This window comes from Rhea pennata, chromosome Z, assembly GCF_028389875.1.
Source record: "Rhea pennata isolate bPtePen1 chromosome Z, bPtePen1.pri, whole genome shotgun sequence".
NCBI lineage: Eukaryota > Metazoa > Chordata > Aves > Rheiformes > Rheidae > Rhea > Rhea pennata.
Window position 1 is genome coordinate 54,748,714 of NC_084702.1, and position 27,691 is coordinate 54,776,404.

The following is a 27,691-nucleotide window of genomic DNA, read 5'->3' on the forward strand; positions in this document are numbered from 1 at the left end:
CCTGGGCCTGCTGGCGGCGGGGAGCGAGCCGCTGAAGGCAGCGGCGGGCCCCGAGCCGGGGGGGCGCGGGCGGCGGCGGCCGGCGGTGGGTCTGTCTGCGCGCTGTGGCGCGGGGGCGCGAGTCCCCCGTTGGTTACCTCAGTTCTTCGTGCATCTCTTGTCTCGACTGTGTCTCTTCTCCTTTTCTTTCTTTTTTTTTAATGCTGCGAGACCCGGGTGAACCGGGTGAAAGGGGCTCCCAAAACATGTGGTTGAGCCTGGCACCCGAAGTTAATTTTATGATTATAGGGCTCAGTGACTGCCTCTGACCTGGTATCTGTACTGCACCAGAACCTCGCTCTGTCTCCTGAGAGTTGCTGCCATCCAAATAATCATCTTTGCATTTCCCCCCCCTAGTTTTCTCATTGGCTTGGGAGCTCTCAGAATAATGTATTTTGCACTAATGGAGGCAACAGCTGCGAGGGAAGGAAGCTGTGAATCCTAGTGAATGAAGAGATTAGAAAAACCCCTGTGAGATACAAGGAAAGATCTTATCTCTGTGCAGAATCTTCTTGTTTTCTGACTAGGCAATAGAGTTGTGCTGCCTCCATGGTAAAGATGCTGCTTCTTCCTCATATGTGTTAGTACTAGAAAAGGTATGACTGATGCTTGGATTTTTGTGTCAGTGACATGAGCAACTGCAGTTCTTGCTGTTGTTTAAGTGTTGTGCTGCCAGAGGTCTAGCCCAGTAAATAACAGCAATAGTTTATGTGTAAAGATCGATACTAATAAAGCAGACGGTGTGATGCAAAATTTAACCTTTCTCTTTGTTTCTCCTGTAGGAAAGCGGTATCTGCTAACAGAAGATGATTTAAAGTTACAAGAATTTCAGCGGGCAAAATTGGCAATTAGAAATGAAGTTCATGGCAGTAAAGGTATTGCTTATTTGGTGATTGTCACTAACAGTACTGGAAAACAAGCAGACAGTTGAAGCCATCAAAATGCAATGTAGAATAGACTCCATTTAAAGCAACAACATATCTTCCTCTTCAAACTGGATGTAGCAAAAATATTCAAAAGGTTTGAGGCTTTGCAGAATTTGTTTCTACGATAGTCTACAATATTAGTTATGCTGTGCTGGAAAATGTGGAGCTTTAAAGTATGTAAGCTGTTCACAGTAAACCTGAAATGCCTGTGTGTATGCTTTCCCTAATCCATTAGATGATCTCATGGAAAATATTGCTTTTCTATAAGTCTTACTTCAAATACATCTTCAACAGAGAAAGTTAATACAAAGCCTAGTAGCTACTTAGCTGTCCAGAAAAGGCTTATGCCAATAATTCTCTTTTAATTTGCTCTGTAAATTTAATTGGTTGTTCTTTCAGTTTTTTTTCCTTTCCCTAATGTAATTTCTCAGTTGTACGTCACATTCCAGATGATGTCTGTATACTCAGAATATGAAAAGCAAATTTAGGTTTTCCAACTTGATGAAAGAAGAATATCTGCACATTTTTCCTAATGCAGATTTTGTCATACTGGTTTGAAGTGTACACGAACTCCTTTCTTTAAGGAAACTTAAATCTGCCCTGAGAAATTAGGCAAGAACTTTCTGCAGCTTTCTGCAGCTGTTTAATCATCTGCATGTGTTTTAGTGATACAGAATCTTTCACTGTGACAATTGTCCCAAAGGATATAGTGTGTTTTTTTTTTGTTTGTTTTAGTGGCAAGGAATGCACAGATATCAAACTCAATTTTGAACCAGTCCTCTGGAATAGAGAGGGAGGCAATGTCAGAATGACAGTTTCTCTGTTTCAGGTGGTAGTAATCTTTAAATAAGGCAGTGCCCAGTCCAATGTTACTATATTTTGCTGTGATGGTGGCTTGTTTATATTGGAGATGATTTGTCCTGTACTTATGGTATATCAAATTTGTTGCTATGGATCGATTTTGTATTGGTTTTATGGGCCACAGTTTATTCTTCTGTTGTACAATACTGGCTTCTAAGAGCTATTGAAAACAATTAACCACCTGCTTCATTGTGCATGTTTTCTGTACACATTTGAAAGGTGAAAAGGAGTGATTAGGACTAGTAATAAATACTGTTTTAGACGTGGAAAAAGCTGTAATAATTATTCTCATCGTGTGTTCTTTACAAATATGGTTTGGATCCCAAATGTTTGTAAATTTCTGTGCGTGTTTGAACACATTATGAAAAAATATGCACACACACACACATACATATATATATATATATATATATATATATATATACACACACACACTTGTATATTCTTCTGACCTTGTGGGACTCAATCCTGCATCTCAATTTTGAGGACTGTTACTTGCATTTAGCAACAGCTACGCATTCAACACCTGAGTGTGTTGCTCTTTGCAGTGCTCACCTGTCCCTCCTGTGGAGGTTACTAGCTTGAAAACAGCAGTGACCTAGGAGCTGCTGTGCAAAAGTTCAGTTTCCCCTTCAAACAGGAGGAGCAGCATCGTTAGAGGGGCAGAACTGCCAGATGTTAGGTGCAATTTTAGTCCTGGGTATGTTTGAGTCAGAGCCATGAGATTACTGAAGGACTGGTCTGGCTTCTTGCCCTGTCGTAGGGATAACTGTTCTGGATAGATTTCTCCCCTCCCCGCTTCTGGCCCTGGGGAGGGGAAGTCACCATGTTTGTGGCTATATATAGAAATACATAGATTATTAACAAGACTCCTTCCATTTACATCAATTATAAAGGAGTTAAAATCATTAGTACTAAGTGTTGAATAGAAGCCTTTGTGCTAGTTTGAATCCTGGGTGATACTAAGAGAAGCTTAAGGCAAAAAATATCACTTAAAATTTCCTTCCTCTCTAAGACTTTTGTGTTACCTGATATATTCATTAAAAAATGCAGTGGGATTCAGTCCACAATAAGCATCCTCTAGATTTTCAAAATCTGGAAAATTCCTACTTTGTGGGAATAACTAAACATGCTTCTATATGGGAAACCTTATGCCTTTTTATTGGTGGTAAAAACAATCTTTTCACCTTTGAATCTCCATGTTTCAGGTATCCTGTCTCAGTATGCAATATAATTGAATTGTCTATAGACTGCTACTGTAATGTGTTTTATTTTCAGATCCATATTTTAAAAGTATTAAAGAAAAATTAAAGAAAAATGGAATGATTCTCAAACATGAATTAAAAATTTTACTGCATTTATGTCAGACTTCTTCTGATGTGGAACTAGCCAGAAAAGTTATTTACAGGTACTTTTACCAAAGAAGGTAACACTATTTTCTTTCTTTATATTTTACTTTTGTCAGATTACCTCAAGTTATGCCTGCACCTGAGGGTTTGCCCCAATTCATTGGCTGTCTGCATAGTCAATCCCTTAAGCTAAGGCTGTTTTTTTACCTTGCATTTGCAAACCTTCAGAGACTCTTGGCTCAAAGGAGAGTCAAGTGAACTGGAGTCCCACTGTATGCAGAGTGAATGGTGAGCCACACAGAAAACTGTCAGCTGAGAGCAGAGATGTATGCTGTGTCATCTTCAAGCCAAGATGTACCCAGTTATAAACTGATCTGGATGCAGCAATGGCAGGTTAGGAGGCTTTCTGGGTTAAAGCCTTTCCAGCAATTACAGTATAGGAGCTATGAAAACATGACCATAAAATGCAAAATACCCTTTTCTGTAGACCAAAGTGCAGGAGAGAAAGCTGAAGTATTCTAGCAAGGAAAGATGAATGTTACCTCCTGTACTATTGTTCTGTGAATAGAAAGTAAAATAGCTGGGAGTTTTGGTGGTAGAGGCTCATTTTACTACTAATTTGCTGCAGCTTACTTTAGTGGAAATAGAAGAAATTATTTATTACTATTTTTTAAGCTCAATAGAAACAATATTTTTTGATAACGTTAACCTACTCTTTGACTAAATGCCATTCACTGATGCAGATAGAGAAGCTGCCTGTATCATACATGCAGATAATGACTGTATCACTGGCTATTTAAAGCTGTTTTTCCTTGATAAATTTCTTGCATCGTGTGGTTAACTTTATGGAATCTTTCCAACAGGTACCATGAACAGAATAGCATTACAACTCCATGTGATTTTAAATTTGGACCTCTGTTTATGAGACTGTGTTATGAGCTGGGCCTTGAAACACCTGCAGTAGAACTTATCAAAGATCAGGTAACTTTCCCTCTATATTGTGAAAATTTCAATGTTAGTATTTCAGTCTGAGTGACTGGTATGCTACACGTATGTGCTCAGATCCTTGAGGTAGATCTGTTGCAGTAACAAGGATACCTATAACATATTAACTTAGATGAGATTACTAGGTTTTGACTTTTTAAAAATGGGGAAAAAAAAGAAAAGAAAAAAAAAGATTGGAAGTAAAACAACAATTCCCTCCACCAAAAAAGGGGGTTACAGGAGGACAAACTGACATTTTTTTATTATTGTACTTCTATATCATTGCATCATTTCAGTAAAAAGTAATGAAAAAAAATCCTCAACTGAACACAGCTGATGCATGTTTCCCTGCATCTTGTGTTGCATTAGATCATTCCTAGAAATGAAAACTTGTGAGTTTTCTTGTGGCAGTCTTCTGAATCCCTTAGATTATTGACACCAACAGATGTACCATGCTACTGTCTACTTGAAACTCCTTTTGAACTCTGTAGAGACAGTGTAGTATTAATCAGCTCAGGCCTGCGGCCGTTTTTATCCTGAAGAAACTATTACAAAGACTTCTGTCCATTTCATGGTGATGGTACTTTAACCAAAGATGTTAGTAATTAGCTGAAAGCTGTACATCTACTAAATTTTTGGATTTACCATTACCTGGTGAGTTCTGCTTGCATTAATTTAAATGACACAATCTGTCATTTAAAACATATAGTGGAAATCTATGGGAAATGTCTGTTTAAAGTGAGCTTTTCAGCATCCTGAGTCACTAGTATTTTAGCGATTACTTGACAGAGTAACCCGAAGTTATGCATTGAACTTGTGAAGATGGAGCTCATTTCTATTAGAACAGTGCTGTGTGCCATGACTGTAGTCGTCACTACATACAGTCTCTGTAGTAACTTTTTTTAATCTTGCTCTGTTTATATACTTCTTTTCCAGAACTTGCGTGGTTTTTTCTCAGAGTGTACATCATTTCATATTCTGATGACTATGTTGTTTAAAAAGGGCCGCTACGAAAGTACGTACTGCGTGCGTTAAGGCAAACGCATTTTGAGGAGAGTGCTTCTCACCTGTATTTGTGTGTGTGTTTGTGTGTATGTATGTGTGTGTTTGTGTGTATATGTATTTTTTTATTGATGTAATAAAGAATACTGCTGAGTGATGTGTGGCTTTGGAGGACCAGACATCATACGAATATCTGTCAAAGAGATGTCAAAAGAACTGCGCTATAGTGTGTAATAGTGGAAGGCTTTACCTAGTTTGTACCTGCAATGGTGGTATTACCTCCCCTCCTGAACAGTACAGAATTGTGATTCTACAGGAGGGCTTTTTTAACCCCTTTTCTCCAAAGGCCTAACTGCTTTGATTTGTCATTTCCTGTAGCTTTTTGCTTTACCCATTCAAAGTTTGTTTTACTTGGATTTTGGAACAGGAATTTCTTCAAGAATTTTTTCTGGCAGTTTTGCATTTGTGTCAGAGTGAGGAAGAATACTCTTCTTTTGCTTTATAAAACAAGCTGGAGCCTTCTATTCTTTGTCGCACTAGTGTGCACAGAGTGGCTATGGCAACATCTAAGCAAAAAAAAAAAAAAAAAAAATCAGTTTGACCCTTTATGAATACAAGGGGTATGTATGAACACACTTTATTCACTGCTGGTACAGCCTTAAACTTACGAAATAACACTCCTATGTTTTTGACAGATGCTTTGGAAATTCTCTTAGAAATGAAAAAGCAAGGTATACCTTTCAACAAAGAAACCTATCTACTTGCGTTTGCAATATGCTACAAATTGGTAAGTATTTTCATATCACCCTGTGACAAAGTAATTGAATTACCTTTTCTCTCATTTTTTGAGGGGGGCAGAGGGGGCGAATCTTAAAATTTCCTTAGGTTCCCTGTCATGACTTCTTATCCAATACAAATATTTTAGACATACTAGTCATACATAGCTTCCTTGTTACGATGTGCATATATATAGCTGTGTGTGTAGTGTCACAAAGCAAATCTCTGAAGTGTTAGATGTAATCATTAAGAGACAAATTTGATACAGCAGTTGATTAAATGATAAGTATCCTTTTTTTGGGACCTCTGCATCTTTGTGCATTCTGCGCTTGAGCTGCAGTAGTGTTTGTTTTTGGCTGGCTGCTTTAAACAGGGCATACGTGGTATGTACTTGGTCAGACATCTCCCTTTCTGTTTTTCCCTTTCCCCCTCCAAGTAATTCTTGAGCTGTTCCTGCAATTGCACCTAAATTTTACAAGAAGTTTGCAAAGATAATCTGTTCATACATATCCGATGAAAATGGGCAACTGAGTGGAGAAAAGAATCCTAAATGAATGCCTTCAGTGGGACAGACTGCTCCTTGAGCCTAACTGGGTTATTAGATCAGAGACAGACCACAGAGTGAGAAACTAGGCTACGCAGGCTCTACAACCGTTCCCCTGGAATAGTTTTCTTTTTGTAACAAAGTGAGATCCCAAGCTTTTTTCTTTTGCTCTTCCACTTCAGATTTGAATCAGTAAAACTGTTTTTCAATTTCTTCCTTTTTCTTAAGGAAGGTCGTTGGCTGAGGGAAGAGTGATACCAAGGGATTAAACATATCAAATTTCTCATTCAAGGATATGGTGAAACTGATGATGCATATGTAATAAAGAGTTGGCCTGAAATGGTAGCCCATCAGTAATTTCTGTGATGCTTCTGAAGTCCTCAGTTCTAATGAATAGAAGCTACTTATAGAAGGTCAGGGAAATAGGTGTAGCCATGTGGCTGTGGTGTTTGGAAAGTGGGACAGTAGCTGGAGAACGCTCAAAAAGAGAAGAGCTCTGGAAACTACTGTTAGAAACAGCTGGAGATTAATGGTTACAATCAGTCCAATAATGTTACCAGTTCTGCTTAGGAGGCACCTTTACTAAGAAACTATGAGTGCAAAGACTTTGACCCTGTGCTGGAAACCAAGTTTATAAGCTGTTGTTTGCTGCTGTGTGTCAACTTAGGCAATATTTAGCACTTTGAGGTTGTTCGTGGATCCTCACTTTGTGCCCCTTCAGTTAAAGGCTTTCACAGAACCCAGCTGCACTTCTCTTGAGGTATTCTTTATTCCATCTGTTGTAGCTTCTCTTTATATCTCTAAAATTTATATAGTTCTTTCCATAGCCTACTGTCTGAGACCATCCATGGAATATGCAAAAGGAAGGTGTTCTTGATGTTTGTTTTCTGCTGCTTCTGCCCTTGTCTGTTTTCAACAGAGAACCTGGCCCATCATTATTTGTTCAGTGAGTTGGTAAAAATAGAGAGGAAATGATTATAAACAACCATCCAGTTGTTTTAACAGCCACAGTAAATTTGGTTTTACATTAAGATAAAATAATACTAATAGGAGAATAAGCTATATTAACCCTTTCCGTAGTAAAGAGGATTAGATGGAGATCTTTCAAAAGCCTAATCTGTTCATTTTGCTATTAGTGTTAAATGCTAAAATTTCAAGCTAAGAGGGTATGCTATTGAGCTCAAAATCTTTTTGCTTAAGATGCAATTTGAGAAGCTCATTTCCTTAGGTACCCTGTCATGAAAGAGAATATGGAACACTGATTTTTTTTTTTTTTTTTTTTTTTTGCTTTGCTTTCCAGAAATAATGCTAACTTTCCATGTTGGAAGGCAAATATCTAAGCTGTTTCATTAGAATATCTGCTCCGGAAACATTTTCTGTATGGTTTATTCTGTAAAAGTCAGACTCAGAACAGATAAATATTCAAATTTGTACATACTCATATCTTTCAGGTTAATGGTGTTAAATAGTCTAATGTCTAGAACGTGTTTCCCCCCACCCCCACATCAACTAATCAATGTAGGTGCTAAAGAAAGAAGGAAAAATCAACTTTCTTCCTGACTTGGGAGTGATGCAAAAGTGGATAAGAAAGTATCTATTGCTTTCAGCAGTCTGCCAGGGGTTATTTACTCTTGCAGCAGCTGAAACAGAACAAGGCATAGTTATTACGTGAAGATAATGGAAGTTATTTTTACACTCTTCTGAGCTACAAAGATGATCAGAGGGCTGGAGCACCTGCCCCATGAGGAACGGCTGCGAGAGCTGGGCCTCTTCAGCCTGGGGAAGAGGAGACTGAGGGGGGATCTTATCAATGTGTACAAGTACCTGAAGGGAGGGTGTCAGGGGGACGGGGACAAACTCTTTTCAGTTGTCCCGTGTGACAGGACAAGAGGCAAGGGGCAGCAACTGAAGCACAGGCAGTTCCGCCTGACCGTGAGGGGGAATTTCTTCCCTGTGAGAGTGACGGAGCCCTGGCACAGGTTGCCCGGAGAGGTTGTGGAGTCTCCTTCTATGGCGACATTCAAGGCCCACCTGGATGCAACCCTGTCTGACATGCTCTAGGTGACCCTGCTGAGCGGAGAGGTTGGACTAGATGATCTCCAGAGGTCCCTTCCAACCTTACTGATTCTATGAACTCTGTAGCTCTTTTGGTGTTGTTTCTCAAAAACTGCTGGTTGAGTTCAGATGTAGAAATAATTGCCTTGCTGATTTTACAGTGCATTGACTTCTGAGTGCAGTGAACTTAGGCTTCTACAGTTGCCTACAGCCCTTTCAGATCAGAATTAACAACTGCAGCTTAGATTGAAATTTCTACACAGGACAACCTGGAGTCTTGCAAAATCTCTGCAAAGCTACTTGAAGAAGCACAGCTAAAAGGTGACACATTACCACTGCGAGCATTCTACTTTGCTGTGGCATTTGCTCTGAAACAGGTACAGTGCTGTTTGTTTTGGTTTATTCCTAAATCTCTGTGCATGTATTGCAATGTGATAGTTAAAGAAAGCAAACATAGAGAAAAATCATATTGCATGTAAGATCTATGCAATAATTTATGTGCTATGGTTTTTATGCCTCTGAAAGAGTAGGATTGTAGGCAACTCCTGCTTAAAGTAAATAGCGCATTTTGTGCCACTGATGGTGTCACATGGCAGGATTTTCTTCCAAAATGGAAGAGTTGGACCAGCAAGTTTAATGTACTCATGGACCCAGTCCTGCAGATGCTGCTGTTTAGTGATGGTTTTCTTTGTACACAATAAAAATAATGAAGTATTTGCATAGTCGACTTAAAATGTTTATCTGGGGAGGCGTATTTAAAGGTTCTAATGTGTATTGCCTTGCTGCTTGGGAGATGGCATATCTTTCTCCACAATGTGTAGCTTCAGGGTAAGATTTTTCATTTAACTCATGTTCAAACCCTGCCGTGAAAAGGATCTAAGGCAGGAGAGGGTGAAAGATTGAAAGGAGAATAGCAATTAAGAAATTCTGAAATCTAATCTTTCCCATTAATTTGTATGTCTTGGGCAAATTTTGAACTTTCTATGCTTTCTTCTCTAAAAGTCTCTCCATGAGCACTCTAAGACCTAGTGATTTGATGTTATTCATGGATGTAAATGCATGAAGTAGCATTGTTATAAATTTTATTGTTAATTCTACGGTCTCTTTGCATTGTCTTTGGGAACAGTAGAGACTATACAACAGCATCATCAAAATTAATTTATTCATGTGCATGGTAGCATGATGGGGCTTCTCATTGGTGTTGAGGTTTAAAAAACAAAATCTCTAGCTATAAAATGCATGAAATCCCTGATGCCTTCTTTTATATATATATATAAGAATTGGGTAAAACTTTCTTTTTGCAGACAGAATAATGATCACACTTAACTATTTCTAAACTGTATAGCATGTCTTGCTACAGGAAAGATGGCCTAATCTCCAGTATCTGATGCTGCTTTGCTGAACGTTAGTGTAACATTTATTGTCTGTGCAAATAATTTGGTGTCATAGATATAATATTGTGGAGGAGTATGGCCAAAAGGTTAAAAAGCACTGGACAGGAAAAATAACAGCATTAACATAAACTACATTTTATTTAAGTGCTCTATTTAGCAGAATCTGAACATGTGTAGTTCTTTTGTCTTTCAGGTCCTGTCATGTTCAGTATTGATAACATGCTTCATTTTCTTACTGATCTGAGATCTGAAAATACTATCTGATGTGCTAGTGAGCCAGACAACATGGCAACTCCAGCACTGGATATTCCTTTTACAGGCTGGCTGCTGTATGAGACTTTTTGGTGAAGGAGGTTTAAAGATTTAGATTGCTTTGTGATTCACTGGCAAGTTGTAAGAAATCATTTTTCTTGAGCTTTTATTGTGAAAGTGTGCATCACACGTATAATTGTGTATTTGTTTTTCATTGCTTTCTAGAATGATGTGGCACAAGCCCAATTCTATCATTCTCAGATAATGAAAACAGAAAACAAACTATACAGTAATATTAGTGTAAGTATGCTTGTTTATTAGTCCTACAGAGAAGTATGCTATACTGGACAAACAACTTTCACCTGCAAAGTAGCAGAAGGCCAGATTCTTAGCAGCAGATACTTACTTCAGTAATGTTGTTGAGTTTGCTTTGGTCTGTCAACAGACCATTTCAGTCAGCTGGATGAGTTACACAAGGAGTTAAAAGAAAAAAAAAATCTTTTTCCCCTCCCCCTCTTTTAATTGACTTTTTACTATAGATGGGAAGTAGAGCAGTCCTGCATCAATGAGTGTAGACCTGGGAAAGATTTCTAGTTATGAAATGTATGAAAAGTATGTGTGTCCTGTAAGTGATCTCTACAAACTACAGAAAAACACTTTATTCCAGAATAGTTAATGCAGCTCCTTCAGAGGAGTTCTGCCTCCCAGCTGGCCTTTCCTTTCCAGGTTCCAGCTGTAGAAAAGAAGCTAACTACCAGTGGAAATCAGTCATTCCCTCTGCCTTCTTCATGATAAATGATTTATCAACACAGCATCTAGGAAATTTATTTTGTTCCTGCTTTGCTTCTTAATGTCTTCTTCTAACACTTTTTTTTAATTGCTTTCTTATGATAAGTGTCTTGTCTTATTTTTCAGGTTCTTGTCCAGCTCAAGACTGGTTCACTAGAAGAAGTGGTAAAGACATTAGAGGCAGCTGTGGAAGTAGATACTCCACCCTTTGTGAAAAAAATTGAGTTTTCTGAGCAGGTGGTGAGTATACAATAATGAACTGAATCAGCTGGAAAGCATAATGTCATTGATGCACACAGGTCAGGAATACAGGTGTGGAAGGAGATGCACAGTGCTTTGTTAACTAGGATGGTGACTGTTCAGTTACAGAACTTCAGGGGCCCAAGTTCTTCGAACTTTATTGCAGTAGATATTGTATGTATCAGTGTTATGTTTTGACTTTTGTTTGGTGAATTTATAACACTTACTGAAAGACCAAACATTAGTCCTAACCCGTTCCTCTACAGTAGTTTATTGATCAACACAGCATAGCAGATTCACTCATATGTGAGTTCATACTCTGTATATATGGCATAGTACTGAAGTTTTCAGTGTTCTGGAGTATGACTTTCATTAATCAGGGCTGCAAATTTGTATTATCTAGTACAATAGAAATTATGCTGATTTGGAAAAGAGACTCCAGGAAGCAATTATGTTGCCCAGGTTTAAATATAAAATAATTGTGTTAGTCTGTCGTATGATTGAAAACAGGGCTATGCTACTTTAAGGAAGTTTTTAATCTAACAAACTCTCTCTAATAGGTATCTACTGCAGGTCCACCACCACCTGGTAGTGTGTAGTGTGCTGCTTAAAAACACCTTCTTGCACATCATTGTGTCAGCCTTTTATCTTATGTCTGCCTTCTCCTTATTTCCGCCCCCCTACCCTCCACCCCTTTTCTTTGAGTGCTTGCCTGGAATATAGTGCCTTCATTTGCTGACATGTAACAGTATGTGATTTGCCCATCCTTAGCTGGCTACAGTCAGGGAAAAGATGGAAGAAAACCCTGTTCTTTCTGCCAGACTAGGAGATATTTATACCAGACTACAAGCTTCAGGACGGATAACTGCTTGCACACTGGACGACATGCTTTTCCAGATTCCTAGTTCAAAGAAGAACCGTGCAAAGCTTTTAAATCAAAAGCAATTGGGCTATCAGGCTGCTAAACCACTTCACTCAAATCTGTTGTTGGAGTAGTTCAATATTTGATGATAAACTGAACTGTAATTACCACCACCTAGAAGCATGTTTGAATAAAACATCTCCCTTCCTGGCAATTGTCTCTGCTCCCTTCTCTGGGCAATTGTTTAAGTTGCTTGTGTGAAACTGCATTTTAAACACATGTGGCTTCTGTGTTTGAATTTTCATGCAGAAGATAAGTCATGAAGATGGGTATTTATTTTTGTTCCAAATGGAGTGATCGAAATGTTTTGAATTTTTCCTCAAGCACTTAAATCAGAATTTTTCCTGTACTGAATGTTCTAGGTGAAGTGCACAAAAAAGTATGTGTATCTGACCTGAATTTATGGTTCATGAGAAGAAAATCTGGTGTTCATCAGATATGATGTTCTGACTATAGATAGATGCAGTCCAAACTCTAGGCAAAAGAATATCCAAGTGCATTAACTGTTTGTTCAAATTTTGTATGCCTCAGGATATGAAAGGCATCAAAGACACTTGCTTTGTTGATACCTTTCTCTTCAGAAACAATTATATTAGGGGGTGTGTGTGTGTGTGGTTTTTTTTTTTTTTTAATCAAAAAGGATTGTGGAAATAGTATGGAAAGCTACAAAGGTAGCTGACTGGTTGTTTTCTCACTGGAAGGAGATTTGTGGGCAAACTTCCTCTGAGTGAACAGCCCTACATGTTGTTTCTTTCAGATCGTATTTTTGATAAGACTCCCAAGACAAGCAGATTTTGATTATAAATGTGCAATTAAGTCTAGTCCTAGCAAGTATGATTCAGACTATGGGTGAATTATGCAGATGAGATGCAATTCTAGCTTAAAATGGGGTCATGAAGACAGTGTAAAGAAGCTTCAATGATTCTAGGTTAAATGTACTTGGTTCTCCAGTTGTTTTGTAACTATTAGTCCTGCATATCCAAAGATCTTCTCTCTTTCAAACTCCAGAGTAGAAAGAATTAGAAACGGTGATATCCTGTCTGGTGCTTAGGTGATTTGGGGTTTTTTGTGCATATGCCTGCTGACTTAAAACTTAGCAAGCAATCCTGTGAGCACAAGAATGGCTGGAGACCACCCAGCTTGGTGCTCTCCAAGTTGTTCTTCCTTATCTCTCCTGCGAGATTTATTTTGCTATTTAATTGTAAATGTATCTTAAATCAAACAAACTTCGTAATACAAAGAATTTCTTTTGTGGATGGATTGTAAAAGTTTTGCTTGAAAGTTTTTTGAAACCCATGAATCACCGAAAAAGTAAGAACCTACCACGCAGGAAAATATCTTAAGCCATTAAAGAAAATCACAGTGAAATAATACTGTTTTCTTTGAGGCTCTGGGACTACAACTCATTTCTGTCACTGATGTATTTTGTTCATTGATACTAAAATGTACAAAAACAGTGTGTGGTGGATAAAATTGTATGTATATATATGTAACAAAACATCTGTTTGAAATTTGTATCATGTTTTGGAGAAATGTGCACTTTTTAATGACTGATTGTACAGGATTTGGTTAAAGTATCACATACTAGACTAACATTACAGCTGGTGGATGGGTTTTTTTTTTTTTTTGAATGCTGGTTGTGGAACATCGTGTGTAACTGTAATTCACTCAATATAGTCAACATTTTCTGTTCTGTGTTCTCATGACTACTGCTTTGCTTGAGACCGACTCAAGCTAACTATTAAGTTGGTAATTTGTTTTAAGGAGAAACTCCATTTCCCTCTCTTGGAAGAGGAGGGGAATGCTGTATCCTTTATGAGCCTATAACAAGCAATATGTCTTTATATATCTGCAAATGGGAGAAAGATTGGTACCAGGAGGGATGGTCTCACAGCTGCTACAGCAAGCCTCTGCATTTTCCCCTTCCAAAGCGAAAGGGAACTGACAGTGTGCAGGGATCTAACGCTGGGCTAGCATTCCTCACTGCCCTTCAAGTTAAGGGGCTCTACAGTGAAAGATCTGAAAAACTTTAATGTTTAAATAACTGATAATGCTTCCTACGAAATGAAAACACGCTCCCCAAAAGGTTAAATTGAAAGAAACATAGATCAGTAAAATTTGGATGGAATATTGGAGGTTGTTTTGGAAGGCTTGCAGAAGACTGGTAATATCCTCACATATGAAGAGAGGAAAGAGTAAAGAGCAACTTCTAACATTTATGCAGCTGACTTCAAAAAAAAGTCTGATTTGTCTCATACAGGTTGCACAGCTGTTTGGAGTTAATTCAGAAAGCTTGGCGGTGTGTGTGTGTGTTTATAAAGTTAGCTTTTGGTGTGTCAAGGTGCTGAGCACTCTGGCTTTTGTCCAGAGGTGTCTTTAACCACAGGCTTAATTTGGGGTATTGAAGTGTGGTTGGCTTCTGCTTTCCCAGGGTCAAGCTCAGGAAACCAAACTTGTCTAAAGTTATGCAAATACCTAAATGTTTTGCTGGGTCAGAATGCTTGGTATTTCGAGGGCTGCGTTACTACAGAGTACGGTCCAGGAGACTACCTCAGAGAAAAGGAATATGCAGTGTAATATTGCTGCCAGTGAAACAATTACACTTGAATTTCTTGGATTGTAATCAAGGATGAGCCACAAAATAGAAGCCAGCACTGTGGAATTCAATTATTAGATGGTTTCACTTAACACACTGGAAAAGCAAGGCATCTACATTTCAAAGTAAATCATTTTTTTTTCCTAGGATTCAATGCAAGAGTTTTCTAGCAAATGCTGCTTATAGTTTTGTGTAGTAAGTAGCTCAGATGAAAGTCTGAAGGCCTTTTTGGGCACTGTTTTGTGGCAAGGGATTGGATTTTGTCTTATCACACTAAAATATTCTTCCTACAGTAAAATTAACGTGAAGTTTGTGTGTGTGTGTGTGCGCTCTAGAAGCGTTTTTAGAAGTGTAACTGGGAGACAGCAGATGGCGATCTTGGTCATACTTTCCTTCCAACTTGAGTTTTAAAAGGTAGAATTTAGCTGCAGGATCAGTTATGTAAAGGCAAGGCTGAATGAATGTGTTGCCCTATATTTACCACAAGCCACTTTAACTAGTGTGGAGTAGAAAATCTGAGTCTTAGTCAACAGTGTCTAATGTCTGATAGCTGGCATAGATTGTAAACCCTTCTGGCTTGCACTTCATTTGAAAACTTAATGCGGTTGTTCGTGAAAATAATCTTTGTCAGTCATGACAACATGGTTTTTCACAGTATTGTATGGAAATAGAAATCTGGCCTGGAGAGGCTGCTGATGTTACTTCTAGTGTATTATTTTCAATTTAAAAGGCATACTTTGCTATACGTGCTCTATATTTAACAGAAAGATGGTGGTTCTTCCAACCTAAGTGGGAAAAGTATTCCTTTATTCATTTAGTAAGTATTAAGTATTCATTTAGATAGGATCTGGATTGTGCAGTCTTCAAAATTCTTTATTTTCCTACTGTAGATGCTTCTGCTTTTCTCCATGGATTAATACTTTTTTTTTTTTTTTTTTTTTTTTTTTTTTTTTTTGCTATTCTGTCTGACAAGCATCTTAAGCTTTGATAACTAAGGATCACTTCCTCTGTATTTCTCCAAACTTAGTTTTCTGTTTCAAACAATAAAAATGAAGGTGAAAGGCTTAGTCATTGCAAGGGAGCTCAGGAATGCTTCCAGGCCTCAGGAGGTGTTCTGACTTATTTTAAAGACGCTTGCAGACAAGCTAATAACTTTGAAACAAAAATCTCATTAGAACTTTGCAGCACTATAGAAGGTAGACAGATCTGTAGTATATAGGTCTACAGCCATTCAAGTCTGTTATATCCTCAAGGCTGTTTCAGGTTGCGTCCTTGTATAAGGACTTCATTGTCTTTTATTATTTAAAATTTTATTTTTAAGCTGTGGCTGCCTGCATGCCCTTTTGTGGCCAAATACTCTTTAGCAAGGTCATTAAAAGTAACGGAGGAAGATGTGAAATAGCTGCTTTTCTTGTACTGTTTGTGGATAGTGGTTTAAACTCAGCAAATGTCTGATCATGTGCTCTCTTTCTAGGCTAAATTGGGGAATAAATCTTTCAATCACCTTATTTCTATCTATTTGATGTAGGCAGTGAGAGGGAATGGGAAAGCTTAAGACTACTGCTGATAGTTGTGGCAGACTTTGACATGAAATACAGTGTATTTCTGTTTTTGTCTCTTAAGCAATTGGAGGAATTGTTTGTGGAAAGTGGAGTACTTTGAGGAGCTTATTATGTGTTTTTTGTTCCTTACAGTTGTCTGGACATCCTAACCAATTCCAGCAGCACATGTAGTGAGAACTGGGATTGTCACCTGCCAAAGCACAGATGCTGGTTACTGCAAGTACTGATGCTCTAAATAACAAAACTTCTCGTATGCTGTCAGGTAAGGTCAGCCCCCAAGACCTAATTCCAAGAAGCAACTTAAAGCAAACAGTGAACCATTCATAATAGAAAAGAGTTGAGGTAGGGATCATCTGCACAAATCAGACCTATATAGTCTATGGGTTTTGTCCGAGCCAGCTGAGACTGTACCTCATTTTCACATGATAAGTAAGAAGTATCTGGTAGTTATAGGAACTCCCTCCCACAGCAGAGGGAGGCACCAATCTGCTAACTTGACTTGATGTCTTGGGAGGCTGTTGAGGGACTGCTTTGCTTTTGGACTACTACTGCATGCTGCTCTTCCAGGTGGGCACCAGTGATGCTGCCAGGATTAATGTGGAGCATATTAAGAGTGGCTACAGAGCACTGGAGGCAAGAATGAAAGGGAGAGGAGTCAGGTAATGTCCTCTCCATCCTGCCAGTGAGGGGGAAAGACTCATGCAGAAGTGGACTCATCATGTGGGTCAAGGCTTGGCTGTGTGGCTGGTGTCACAGGCAAGGCTGTGACTTCTGTGGTCACATACTCCTCTTTGAGGAGTGAGGGCTACGGAGCAGATGGGAAATCCTTCACAAAGACACGCTTGCCACTTGGTCAAATAGACTTGCTAACCTAGTGAGGAGAGCTTTACAGTAGGTATGTGGGGGGAGGGTTACCATAACCTGAAGAGAAGTGAGAGCAAAAGGAGCAGAGCAGATATGTCTAGGAGACAGCATGACAGGGAAGGCTTTCACACTTCCCTGTAAAAGTAGCTTGACTTGGGGCCCATCTCAAGTGTCTGCACACAAATGTGTAGTGTGAGGAACAAGCAGGAGGAATTACAGTCCATACACAGTTGCAGAACTAAGACTTCACTGGGATTGTGGAGACATGGGGGGCTATCTTGTTACAGGAATGCTGCAATGGAGGGAGACAGGAAAGAAAGTGTGCAGATATGGGGTGGGGAGTAGAGCTGTACATGGAAGTTGCATGTATGGAGTTTGTCTTGGGACAGGTGATGGGTCCACCTGCAGAGAGCTTGTGGGTAGGAATCAGAAGGACAGGCCAGCACAGGTGATGCAGTAGAATGCATCTACTACAGACCATTTGATCAAGAGGAGGGGATAGATGAAGCATTTCTTTAAGCAAGTGGAGAAAGTCTCACATTCACAGGCCCTGATGTTCATGGGGTGACTTTAACCACCCTGAAATCTGCTGGAAGAGTATTATGGCTGACTAACCAATCTAGAAAATTTTTGGAATGTGCTGAAGATGATTTCTTGATGCAAGTGATTAAGGAAGATACTCCATTTGGCCTGCTACACGTGAACGAGGAACAGCTGGTGCATGATGTGAAGGGCAAGGACAGCCTTGGTTGCAGTGATTGTGAAACTGGTGGAGCTTAAGATCCTAAGAAAAGCGAGCAAGATTAACAACAGAATTATAACCCTGGACTTCAAAAGAGCAGATCTTGGCTTCTTTAGGGACCTGCTTGGCAGATTATTGTGGGAAACTCTCCTGGAAGGAAAGGAGCCTGAGAAAGCTGGTTGATTTTTAAGGACAGTGTTCTCAGAGCACAGGAGTGATCTTTGTCAATGTACAGAGTTGAGCAAGCTGGCAAAAGGCCAGCATGGGTGAACATGGAGCTACTGGCTGAGCTCAGGTATAAAAAGGGTGTACACAGAAGGTGGAAGCAGGGATGAGCTACCTAGGAAGAATGCGGAGGCATTGTGCACATAAGAATGGAGACAGGAAAGCCAAAGCTTACCTGGAGTTGAAATATCAAGAGAGGTGAAGGGCAGCAAGAAGAGATTTTCTTAAGAACATTGGTAGCAAAAAGAAAGGCTAAAGAGAAGGCAGGCCCATTGATCAATGGGGAAGGGAAACTGGTGACTGGCAACAGGGGAAAGGCTGAGTCATGCTGCCTTTTGCCACCAAGCTGGTCAGATGGCTGGAGAACGTGACATAAGAGGCCAGGCTGGGATTTGTTCAGGATTACAAAGAGAAGGCTCAGGGATACAGAGACAGTGGAGCTAGACTCTTCTCAGAGGTGCATGGTGGTAGGAGAAGAGGCAATGGACACAAGTTGGAACATGGGAAATTCTGATGAGGTGTTTGGGGTGGGGGGAAGATATCGTAAGGATGGTAAACACTGGAACAGGTTGCCCAGAGAGGTTGTGGAATTTCTTTGGATGTGTTCAAGACTTGAATTTGCATGACCCTGAGCAGCCTGACTTGATTGGATCTGCTCCAAACAAGTGTTTGGACTAGATGACCTCTGGATCATGGGTGCATCCCATCTGGGCACATGGGGTTTGTGGAGGTCTAACCTGCCCAGAAGGTCTCTAATCCTGTCCTCCTCAACCAAAGGAAAATTTTCCCTTCTCCAGACTCTTCCCCATGTCCAGGCTACGGGATTCTTGGGGGCTGCCCTTAGCAGTGAAGAATGAAGCAAAGAAGACATTCAGTAACTCTGCCTTCTCTGTATCCCTTGTCACCAGGGCCCCTGCCCCATTCAGTAGCGGGCCCACATTTTCCCCGAGTTCTCCTCTTGCTGCTGACATATTTGAAGAAGCTCTTCCTGTTGTCCTTGACATCCCTTGCCAGACTCAATTCCAGCTGGGCCTTAGCCTTCCTCGCCGCATCTCTACATACGCTGACTGCATTCCTGTAATTCTCCCAAGTTGCCTGTCCCCTCTTTCACAGTCTGTGTATTTTCTTCTTCTGTCTGAATTTGCCCAGGAGCTCCTTGCTCACCCATGCAGGTCTCCTGCCCCTCTTGCTGCACTTCTTACTCATAGGGATGCACTGCTCTTCAGCTTGGAGGAAGTGATGTTTGAATTCTAGCCAGCTCTCCTGGACCCCCCCTTCCTTCTAGGGCCTTAACCCATGAGACTCCACCAATTAGGTCTCTGAAGAGCCCAAAGTCTGCTCTCTTGAAGCCCAGGGTTGCAATCCTGCTTGTTGCCTTCTTTCCTGCAGGATCCTGAACTCCACCATCTCATGGTCACTGCAGCCAAGGCTGCCCCCAACCTTCACACCTCTAACCAGTCCCTCTCTGTTGGTAACGACAAGGTCCAGCAGGACACCCTTCCTTGTAGGCTCCTCCACCATTTGTGACAAGAAGTTATCATCAATGCATTGCAGGAGCCTCCTGGACTGTTTGTGCCTTGCTGTGTAGTCCTTCCAGCAGATTATTATCTAGTAAGAGACAGTAGGGGATTCTTTATAAGGCCTGTATTATGTGATCAAACATTATTTGGTGGTAAACTAACTACAGTAAATGTCAAAACTTCTTTGAGTATTAGAAATGAATTCAAGACCACTGTTAGATATCTTCCTTCTACTGTGGAATAAGAGCATCCTTTGTTCTTTTTCCTCAGTTTGTCTGCCCCATTACGTGAAATCCAAGAATAAAAGGGATAAGGTCTGTATTATATGTTGGATTGTTCTAGGCAGGACTAGTGTCCTGAGCCTCTAATTCACATTTTTAATTACTCGGTTTTCCATTTAGACTCAGAATTACTGCTACTTGTTTGAATATGACATACCTCCTAGTATTTCAGCTTGAGATGCTGGTATAATGTTTTCACAGAGAGTTTGTATGTCTAGTCTTCTAATTTCATGTACTATCAGCCTTTCTGCATCCTCAAACCTCCCAGTTTGTCAGGATCAAAGATGCATGCTGCTTTATTATAGCAGTAATGACGGGCCATTAGAGCAGTGGTCTTACACTGCTATGTTTGTAGTAATGCAAGGGGAAGTCCCCTGTTTACAGACACTATCAAAACAGACAACTAAAGTCTACTAATACAGTTACCACTGCTCTAATTTTCTCACCAACTAGCCACAGTTTTGCATACAAGTCATCCCCTCTGCCTGCTTCAGGAACAAGACTGAAGAAAAAACTGCATTGGCTTCTATCAGACACAAAGCTTTGGGCTTGATTATTTGGTCTGAGTATATGCTTGCACAGGCGGCATGGGTGTGTCTGAAATAGCTCTTTGCCTCTGGAATCTCCAGGGGCTGGGTGCGTGCCAGCTGCCTGCCACAGGATCCACTCTGGCATCTACTCCAAAAGAGAAAGTGTCCTCTTTAGTTCCCAGCAATGGTAGGTTTTCAAGGCTTTGTATTCAAGATGGATTGTGGGATGTGCCCTTCATGTTCAATTTTCTGAGTCCTAGACTATGCTTTGTTGTGAATTTCTATGTAGCTCAGGAGTTTGTGGGTTTCTCAGATCCATGGGCCTTCATAAGATAGATGAAGAGATTAGGACTTCAGCCAGACCCATCAGAAAACGTTGCATCATAATAAAGTAGAAAACTACCCACATTCAGTCTTGCCTGTGTGGGGTAATTCAGGCTGACTACCATACCAGGAATTACTGCATTACTGTACAAGCAGGAACAGGACTGTCTTGCAGCTGGAGACTTGCAATGATGCCACCTTAATGGAAAATTTTAGAAAGGAATAATGAAAAAGCTAATTTCCTTGAAATGTTTGGAACTGCTAGGAAATGCAGTGCGATTTCCCAGGTATTCCAAAAACTTGTAAATTATTCTATATAGAACTTAACTTATAGGTACTGCAGCAGTTCTTTAGACATTATGGCAGTGAAGAGACCTTGCTTTGGATGGCAGGATTTTAATGATTTTTTTTAAATGGTGCTTGTTTAACCATTAGAAAGAGTGGTCCTGCATTCCTTTCAAGCACCATGCACTACAGAGCTGGAGCTGGAGAGTTATAACTTGATAAAATAAGAAAAGAAATCAGTTCACGTAATTTCATTCTGCCCAACTAACAATATATTTAAGAATTTTTTTAAGCATCGGCAAAAAATTCTCAGAAACTTCTCATCCCTGTTCTCTGTAATACCATCGCTTGGAAGGGGAAGAGGAAGGGAGGAAAAAAAAGGAGAAATAAAAGGCAGAGACACTGTTGAGAACTTCTTCTTTATGTTTGAAGTTTTATCAGTTCTCACATCAGAATGACAGAAAAAGAGAACTGTGATGGAGAAAGGATGATACATATACAAAATTGCCCTAGTGGTTAAGTAGTTTCAGGGGAAATTCAGACCACAGAATCTGCTCTGCTGCACTTCTACTACCCATTAGAAGGATTTAAGATTTGTAAGTATTGACAAATGAAAGCTTTGAAGTCCCAAGTCTAATGCTATTGTAGGGTTGCGCTTCGTTTTTAGAAAAGAGCCTGCTGTGGCTATTATGCTAACATAGCTATTTATGGGCACGCCCCCCCCCCCTTTCCCCCCCCCCCAAATAGAAACAACAGCCTGGCAAAGTCATTGCCCACCTTTCTCTGCTGCCAGTATCCAGGCAGAGTGGCTTGCTGCTGTGAAGAACGTGGTGGAAATAGTGTGGTACCTTGGCATATTTGTAGCACCAAAACTGTTTTTAGATGATATTTCGTTTTGTATATATTTGTAACCAAGTGGCACCTTTGTCTTGGGTTGATTCTTTCTTCTTCCAAATGAATCGTAGAAGAACTTGCATTGGGAGAAACTCCTGGCAGCCACTGTCCCACTTCCCATTACGTATCAGCAGAAAATAGCACTAAAATGTTAAGTTAGAGAAGGGAAATTGAAATCCTTGCTTCTGCAATTGTAGCCACATGGGTGAAGCTAAGCCTATTCCTTCATTTTTCATTCATTTTTAGCAGCCATATATTTTCAGTGAATTGTGTTGCTTCATTTACCATTACCATTTGCTCTTGTTCCTGCCTACTCTGAAAATGACTGTTCTCCAGGCTCAGAAGACTGTTTTAAGCACAGATTCAGATCCTTCCTAAATCAGGGCCTGTACCTAGTAATTTTAATTTTTATTATTTTCTTGCTAAGCAGAGGTGCATAGAAATATCTTCTGATCTTCAGAAAGTGGAGCAAAGAAATGTGCTTCCACTGATGAATCTTTTTAAACATCTTGCTGCTGTAGCACCATTTGATTCACAGGCACTCTTTCTTACCTACTGGCTAAGTATAATTGGCTGTCATTTGCTACAGTGGAGCTTTCTTGTTAATTAACATATGATTAGAATTCTAATTTATTTTTAAAATGTCCTTTCTATACTTACATTGTTCTTTTAAATGCCTTTTCCTTAGGGTCAGAGCAGATGTACCACTTCCTGAACCAAATCAGCACTTAACGTGTTGCTCAGTTAATGGTATCCCTACATAATTAGCTGTTTTAATCTCTTCTAAGTATTTGGAATGAGGTGGTAGTGATGTTTTTCCCAAGCACAGTTGTCTGAAGAGCTCTTGCCAAATCCTGCTGATGTACAGAAAAGGAATATCCAGATCATGGAAAGAGTTTGCCTTGTGGCAAAACAGAAGCAGCAATAAAAAGCAATGTCCCAGTATAGCCCCGATTATTCCTGTGTGAGATATATGTTGTGTAGAAGGCTTATGAGGAGTAGGACTTGCTATGCTGTCTCTTTTCCCTCACTCAGATTTGGTTGCCCCATCTAAAGAGAGAGCTGCTGTCTTCCCAACGTGACCTTCAGCAGTCAGCTATTCTGTGGTCCCAAAATGGTACATTGCAGTGTATTTATTTCTTTTCCTCAGTTGTGCACACATATGGAATCAGATGCGATTTTTTTCCCCCATTGTGTTTTGCTCTATTCTGTTCCTTTGCTACCATTTGGCAAGAGGTGTAACACTTTGTGCTCAATTTGCCAATGAAATTATCATGCATGTTATTATACCATTTTGCTTGCATAAATGCTCAGTCTTCCTGTTAGCTGCAAGGACTAATTTGCACATGTGGTTTTTGTCTTATAAATATTCAAGGTCAGTCTTATAAATAGTGAATCAGGTCATTAGTGTGTGTTCTGAGCAAGACTGCTCATTTAATTAGGCTGGACATTTGTTCAGCCAGCCTTGAAGCTGCAAGTTATACTAATACTGTGATGTTTCTTTCTTTTTTTAAAAAAAAATTCTTAAACTTGCACATTCAGATAGAAACCTAGTGAAAATAGAGTCATAGGGAAGAGGAAGTGAGGACTGCACCTTCATGTCAGAGGAAAAAAAAAACATCAGTGGATATCTACTTCAGCAGAGCTGCTTTTCCTATCCAGGATGCAGTAGTCACAATTCTTATGTGAATTAGGACAAATCACAGGAATGCGGATGGGTAGTAGCAAATCAGCTGGTTCACAGGTACACTGAAAATGTTTTCCAGTTGTTTCAATACCTGTGATATCCTATTAAATGGCTTAATATGCTTCTGATAAATATATTCTTAAAAAAAGAAAACATATGATGACTGTAAGGTTGAGTTTGATTGAATCAGATTTAGTTTGCAATGCAATAGTTTAGGAAACTTTCCTGTAAATGGCATGAATGACTGGCATCTCTCTGCTTCTGAGCGTAAGTACAGATAGAGCCTTTGTATACTGCCGTGGTCATAATACAAAATTAGCATAAGAACTGAAATAGTTCCTTAGGACTGCATGAAATAATACAGCTGAGCTTTTTCCTGAGCTGCTAACCAGAAAGTCTGAGGGACTAAGAAATTACATTTATATAATGCAATTACTCCACTTACTTTAAAGACATACTTATGGTCAAATTTTTGATATCTGCCTCCATTTTGGAGAGCCTCTCTCTAGAAATGTAGAGAACTTTCAGATGCTATTTCATATGGACTTTTTGTGCTGCTATTTCATGTGGACTTTCAGCTCTGAGAATCATGTACAAGGTAGGATGTACCAGAAATGAGGCACCTCAGACTGCATGTCCTTTGTAAAAGCACTGCCTACAGCTTTTGCTGGCCCTTGTATGGTATTTCAGTGAATTCTAGCTGTGAATAGAATTTAATAGCTCCTGGCAGTCACATGCCAGGTCTAAGTGATGTTAACCAAGCTGTCTTACTTCTACAACCCTTCCTAGTGCCAAAAATAGAGAGAGGAATATTCTGGGAAGTGACATGGTTTTCCTACACTCCAGGCAAATCTAAAGATCATGAAAACTTGAAAATTTTTCAATTCCAGCACAGTTAACCTTAGAAACATCATAGAACCCAAGGTGTTTGGATGATACAATAAAACTGGCTTTGATTTACAGTATAACTTTTCCTATTACAGCATTGCAATAGGCTATATTCAGATATGTGGAGCTCCTTGGATTCTGTAGAAACACACAATAATATAGAAGCCAGTACTCCACTGGTATAAGTTATCGTATGTCACTTAGCTTCAGCTGAACTAGGGTTATTTCTGCTATGAGAGTACTTTCTCTGGAACACCAGAGGTAATCCATATCAAACGAGACTTTATAAATGTGGTTAAAAGGGCAGCACAGAGAATGCTGTTGTTTAAACAATGAGCAGAAACATAATAAGCGAGAATGCTTCCTGTTCCCCTAAATGACCTTAAGGGAAAAAATGAAGGTATAAAACTGAAAATGTCAGACATATTTTAAAAAAGAGCCCCCCCCCTTTTTTTTTTAGTAATAGAGCCAGATTCAGTCCATAAGTGTAGAAAAACCCACATCAGATTTGCAATTTATGGCACACCTATGTGTGCTACCTATTTTGGTGGTACACACCATGCACCTATTTTGGCCTTGTCTAATTTAAGTTTTGTTCACTGTATGAATTTTTGTATGGTTTCTGTCTCATCATTGGCAAGGTTATTTTGGTATTCCCTGACCTGCCAGTAAACCATTTGCCTTTTATTGATCTCGATCCATGCAGATATATTTCTCTTTCTCTGGTAGTGCAGTATTGCTGCTGGGTAGCTAAGCATGCAGCTCATACTCTGCAAGGCAAGGTAAGAAGAAAAGCAGAGACCTTTTCCTGTGTTATAAACCTATCTATCTTTCTCCATCCGATCAATACTACTGCAACGATCTTTGCTGCTGCTGTTCTTTTACACTTATGCAATAAAGCAAGAATCTGAATTTACCATTTCTACAGTGAACCAGTGACAAAAATGTCTTACTAAATCTGGACTCACCTCTGTCATTTTGGTGAAGATGGAGTGGGACCGCAATTCTTTTCAGTGATGGATTAAAATGTTTGAAAACTATGAACTTGAAAGTAAGGTCAAAGAGCTTTCTGAGGAGAGAAAATGTTCTACTTGCATAGTGTATTGGAACTGAAAACCAGCTGGTATTTTGTGCACTTCCTCTCACTAATGATAAATGTGATACTGCACTCCTGGCATTGGACACGTTTTTGTGTGCGTAAACTATGTATTGTAGCTGTAACCTATAAATTTCAGCAGCATGGACAGAAACTGGGCAAATAAACAAAACAGTATTTTGCTGCTTCATAGGACCAGGTAGTCATGTGCACTTGGAAGCAAGGCAAATGAAATAATGTGAGATTGGCTCAAAGTATTACAAAGCATTTATTGCTAGAATCAGACCTGGTATTACAGATGACTGTTGGTTCTCATCATGCTGAATAAGCAACTGCAGAAGACAAATGAAAGTGGGATAAAGCAAGAACTGTTCAAGCTTTACAAACAGAGCTGTATCTGAAATTCCAGTATGGTGAATATAGAGCCACAAATTCAAGCAAATTCTATGTACACAGGAGAAATCTTCTATAGCTGTAGATCTAAAGCACAGATGCCAGTTACGCTGGATATTCTACAAAAGAAATTCTGCAAATACTACATAAAAATTGAATGTACCGAATAAAATAAATCCCTTACACACTGTGGATGTAATGATGTGTTCAGTTAAAGTTTCTGTTGTATTAGAACAGCTGCAAGTTTGTCATTGACTGCAGAGGCATTATATTGCCTTAGATCCATCTACTTGCTATGTTTTAGATACTTTCAACATAGTTTTACTCTATGTTCAATATCTACAAGACTGAATTTCTCTTCAGGATTCCTTCTAAGGAAATGACTTTTGATTCATACTGCATACTTGCTGAATTCTTTACTGTGCGTGCTGTCATTCTTATTTAGAACAAGTACCCGCTGGCTACACTGAAGTTGCATGTTTAAAAGATGTATTATTTCAACATTGTCACCATCTTTGCAAAAATGATTTTTGTTTCAGCTGTCATACAGATAATATTAAGGAAACAGCTTGTTCTGCAAAATGCATTGTTCGTAGAATTAAAATTTGTCTTATCGTGATAATGGTACAGTAAAGAAATATACCCTCTGTAATGACAGAACATGAGATGCTGACTCTCAAGAGCTTCAAAAACTCTAATTCTATCAAAGTGATTGCATCCTTGGAATGGTTTCAAAGAATAATGGAAATACAGAATAATGCTAAATTTATTTATTTATGGAGGTCATGGCGACCTTCATCCATTCAATTCTACACATAAAAGAACAATTAAAAGAACTTTGTCGTGAAAGATATTTCACTGCACTACTAACTCACATCGTGTTTGGACAAATAATGCTAAATCAGAAACAAATACCTCACCGTATTTATTAACAATGATGGCCTTTTTATTTTGAATGTATGTTAAATGTTTTTACATATACATTTACATATATATGTACAAATGCATTTACATACACAGGAAGAGTGTTTGTAAATATATGTATATCATGAGCAAGGTGAATACATTTTGCCTTAAGATGTCTGTGAGCCATAGAGTGTTTTGAATCTATGTCACTTTGTACCAGGGCCCATATCTGTTTATCCTAAGTCACAGCTCACCTAAATGTACCCTAGTTATTTCACACATGTAATTGCAGAGTACAAAAATGACATCAAAGTAGGAAGGAATTGAGGGAGGAGTAAGGAACTTTATCTCCTCTAAGAAAAGAGAATTGTGTGGTAGTGCTGTAGTGGTGCTAAGCAGTGAAGGATACTGCTCAGGCAAGGTAAAGTGAGAAGTGAGGCTCTTGTGTTTCACTGAGACTGACCTATCTTTGTGCACATGCTTCGTACCACTGTGTCATATGCAAGGACCACATTTTATTTCTATTACTCCTTTTTCTCCTTAAATAAAGTTTTTAAACCTTGTCCTCTTAAAGTCATTCCTCTGGAGTATGTTGTTGGATGGAATATGTTTTCACTGAAAATAAACAGCTATGCAAAATAAATAGCTATGCTTTTTCAAATAAAACACAAATAGGCATGTTGACTGAGTTCTGCTTGCATCCACAACAGAAAATCATAAAATTCTTTGTTATACCACAGAATTTTTAAAATAAACCTTGTTAT

General features: G+C 39.3%; 1 protein-coding gene across 5 annotated transcripts; it reads left to right on the plus strand.

Moving 5' to 3' along the window:
* PTCD2 (pentatricopeptide repeat domain 2) lies at positions 1–27,691 on the plus strand. 5 transcript variants are annotated; one of them, XR_009961124.1, is made up of 11 exons: positions 7–85; positions 822–914; positions 3,105–3,252; positions 4,039–4,156; positions 5,096–5,174; positions 5,857–5,948; positions 8,801–8,914; positions 10,409–10,483; positions 11,099–11,212; positions 16,425–16,554; positions 22,993–27,691. XR_009961124.1 is itself a non-coding variant. In XM_062599138.1 (10 exons), exons 4-10 carry the CDS (start codon positions 4,097–4,099, stop codon positions 12,206–12,208), a joined length of 759 nt encoding a protein of 252 aa, XP_062455122.1. In that variant the 5' UTR covers positions 1–85; positions 822–914; positions 3,292–3,568; positions 4,039–4,096; the 3' UTR covers positions 12,209–12,288. The 5 variants fall into 5 exon arrangements, 3 of the variants coding, with proteins under 3 accessions (XP_062455122.1, XP_062455120.1, XP_062455121.1); XR_009961125.1 differs by having other exon boundaries at positions 25,461–27,691; XM_062599138.1 differs by lacking the exons at positions 3,105–3,252; positions 16,425–16,554; positions 22,993–27,691 and adding exons at positions 3,292–3,568; positions 11,984–12,288 and having other exon boundaries at positions 1–85.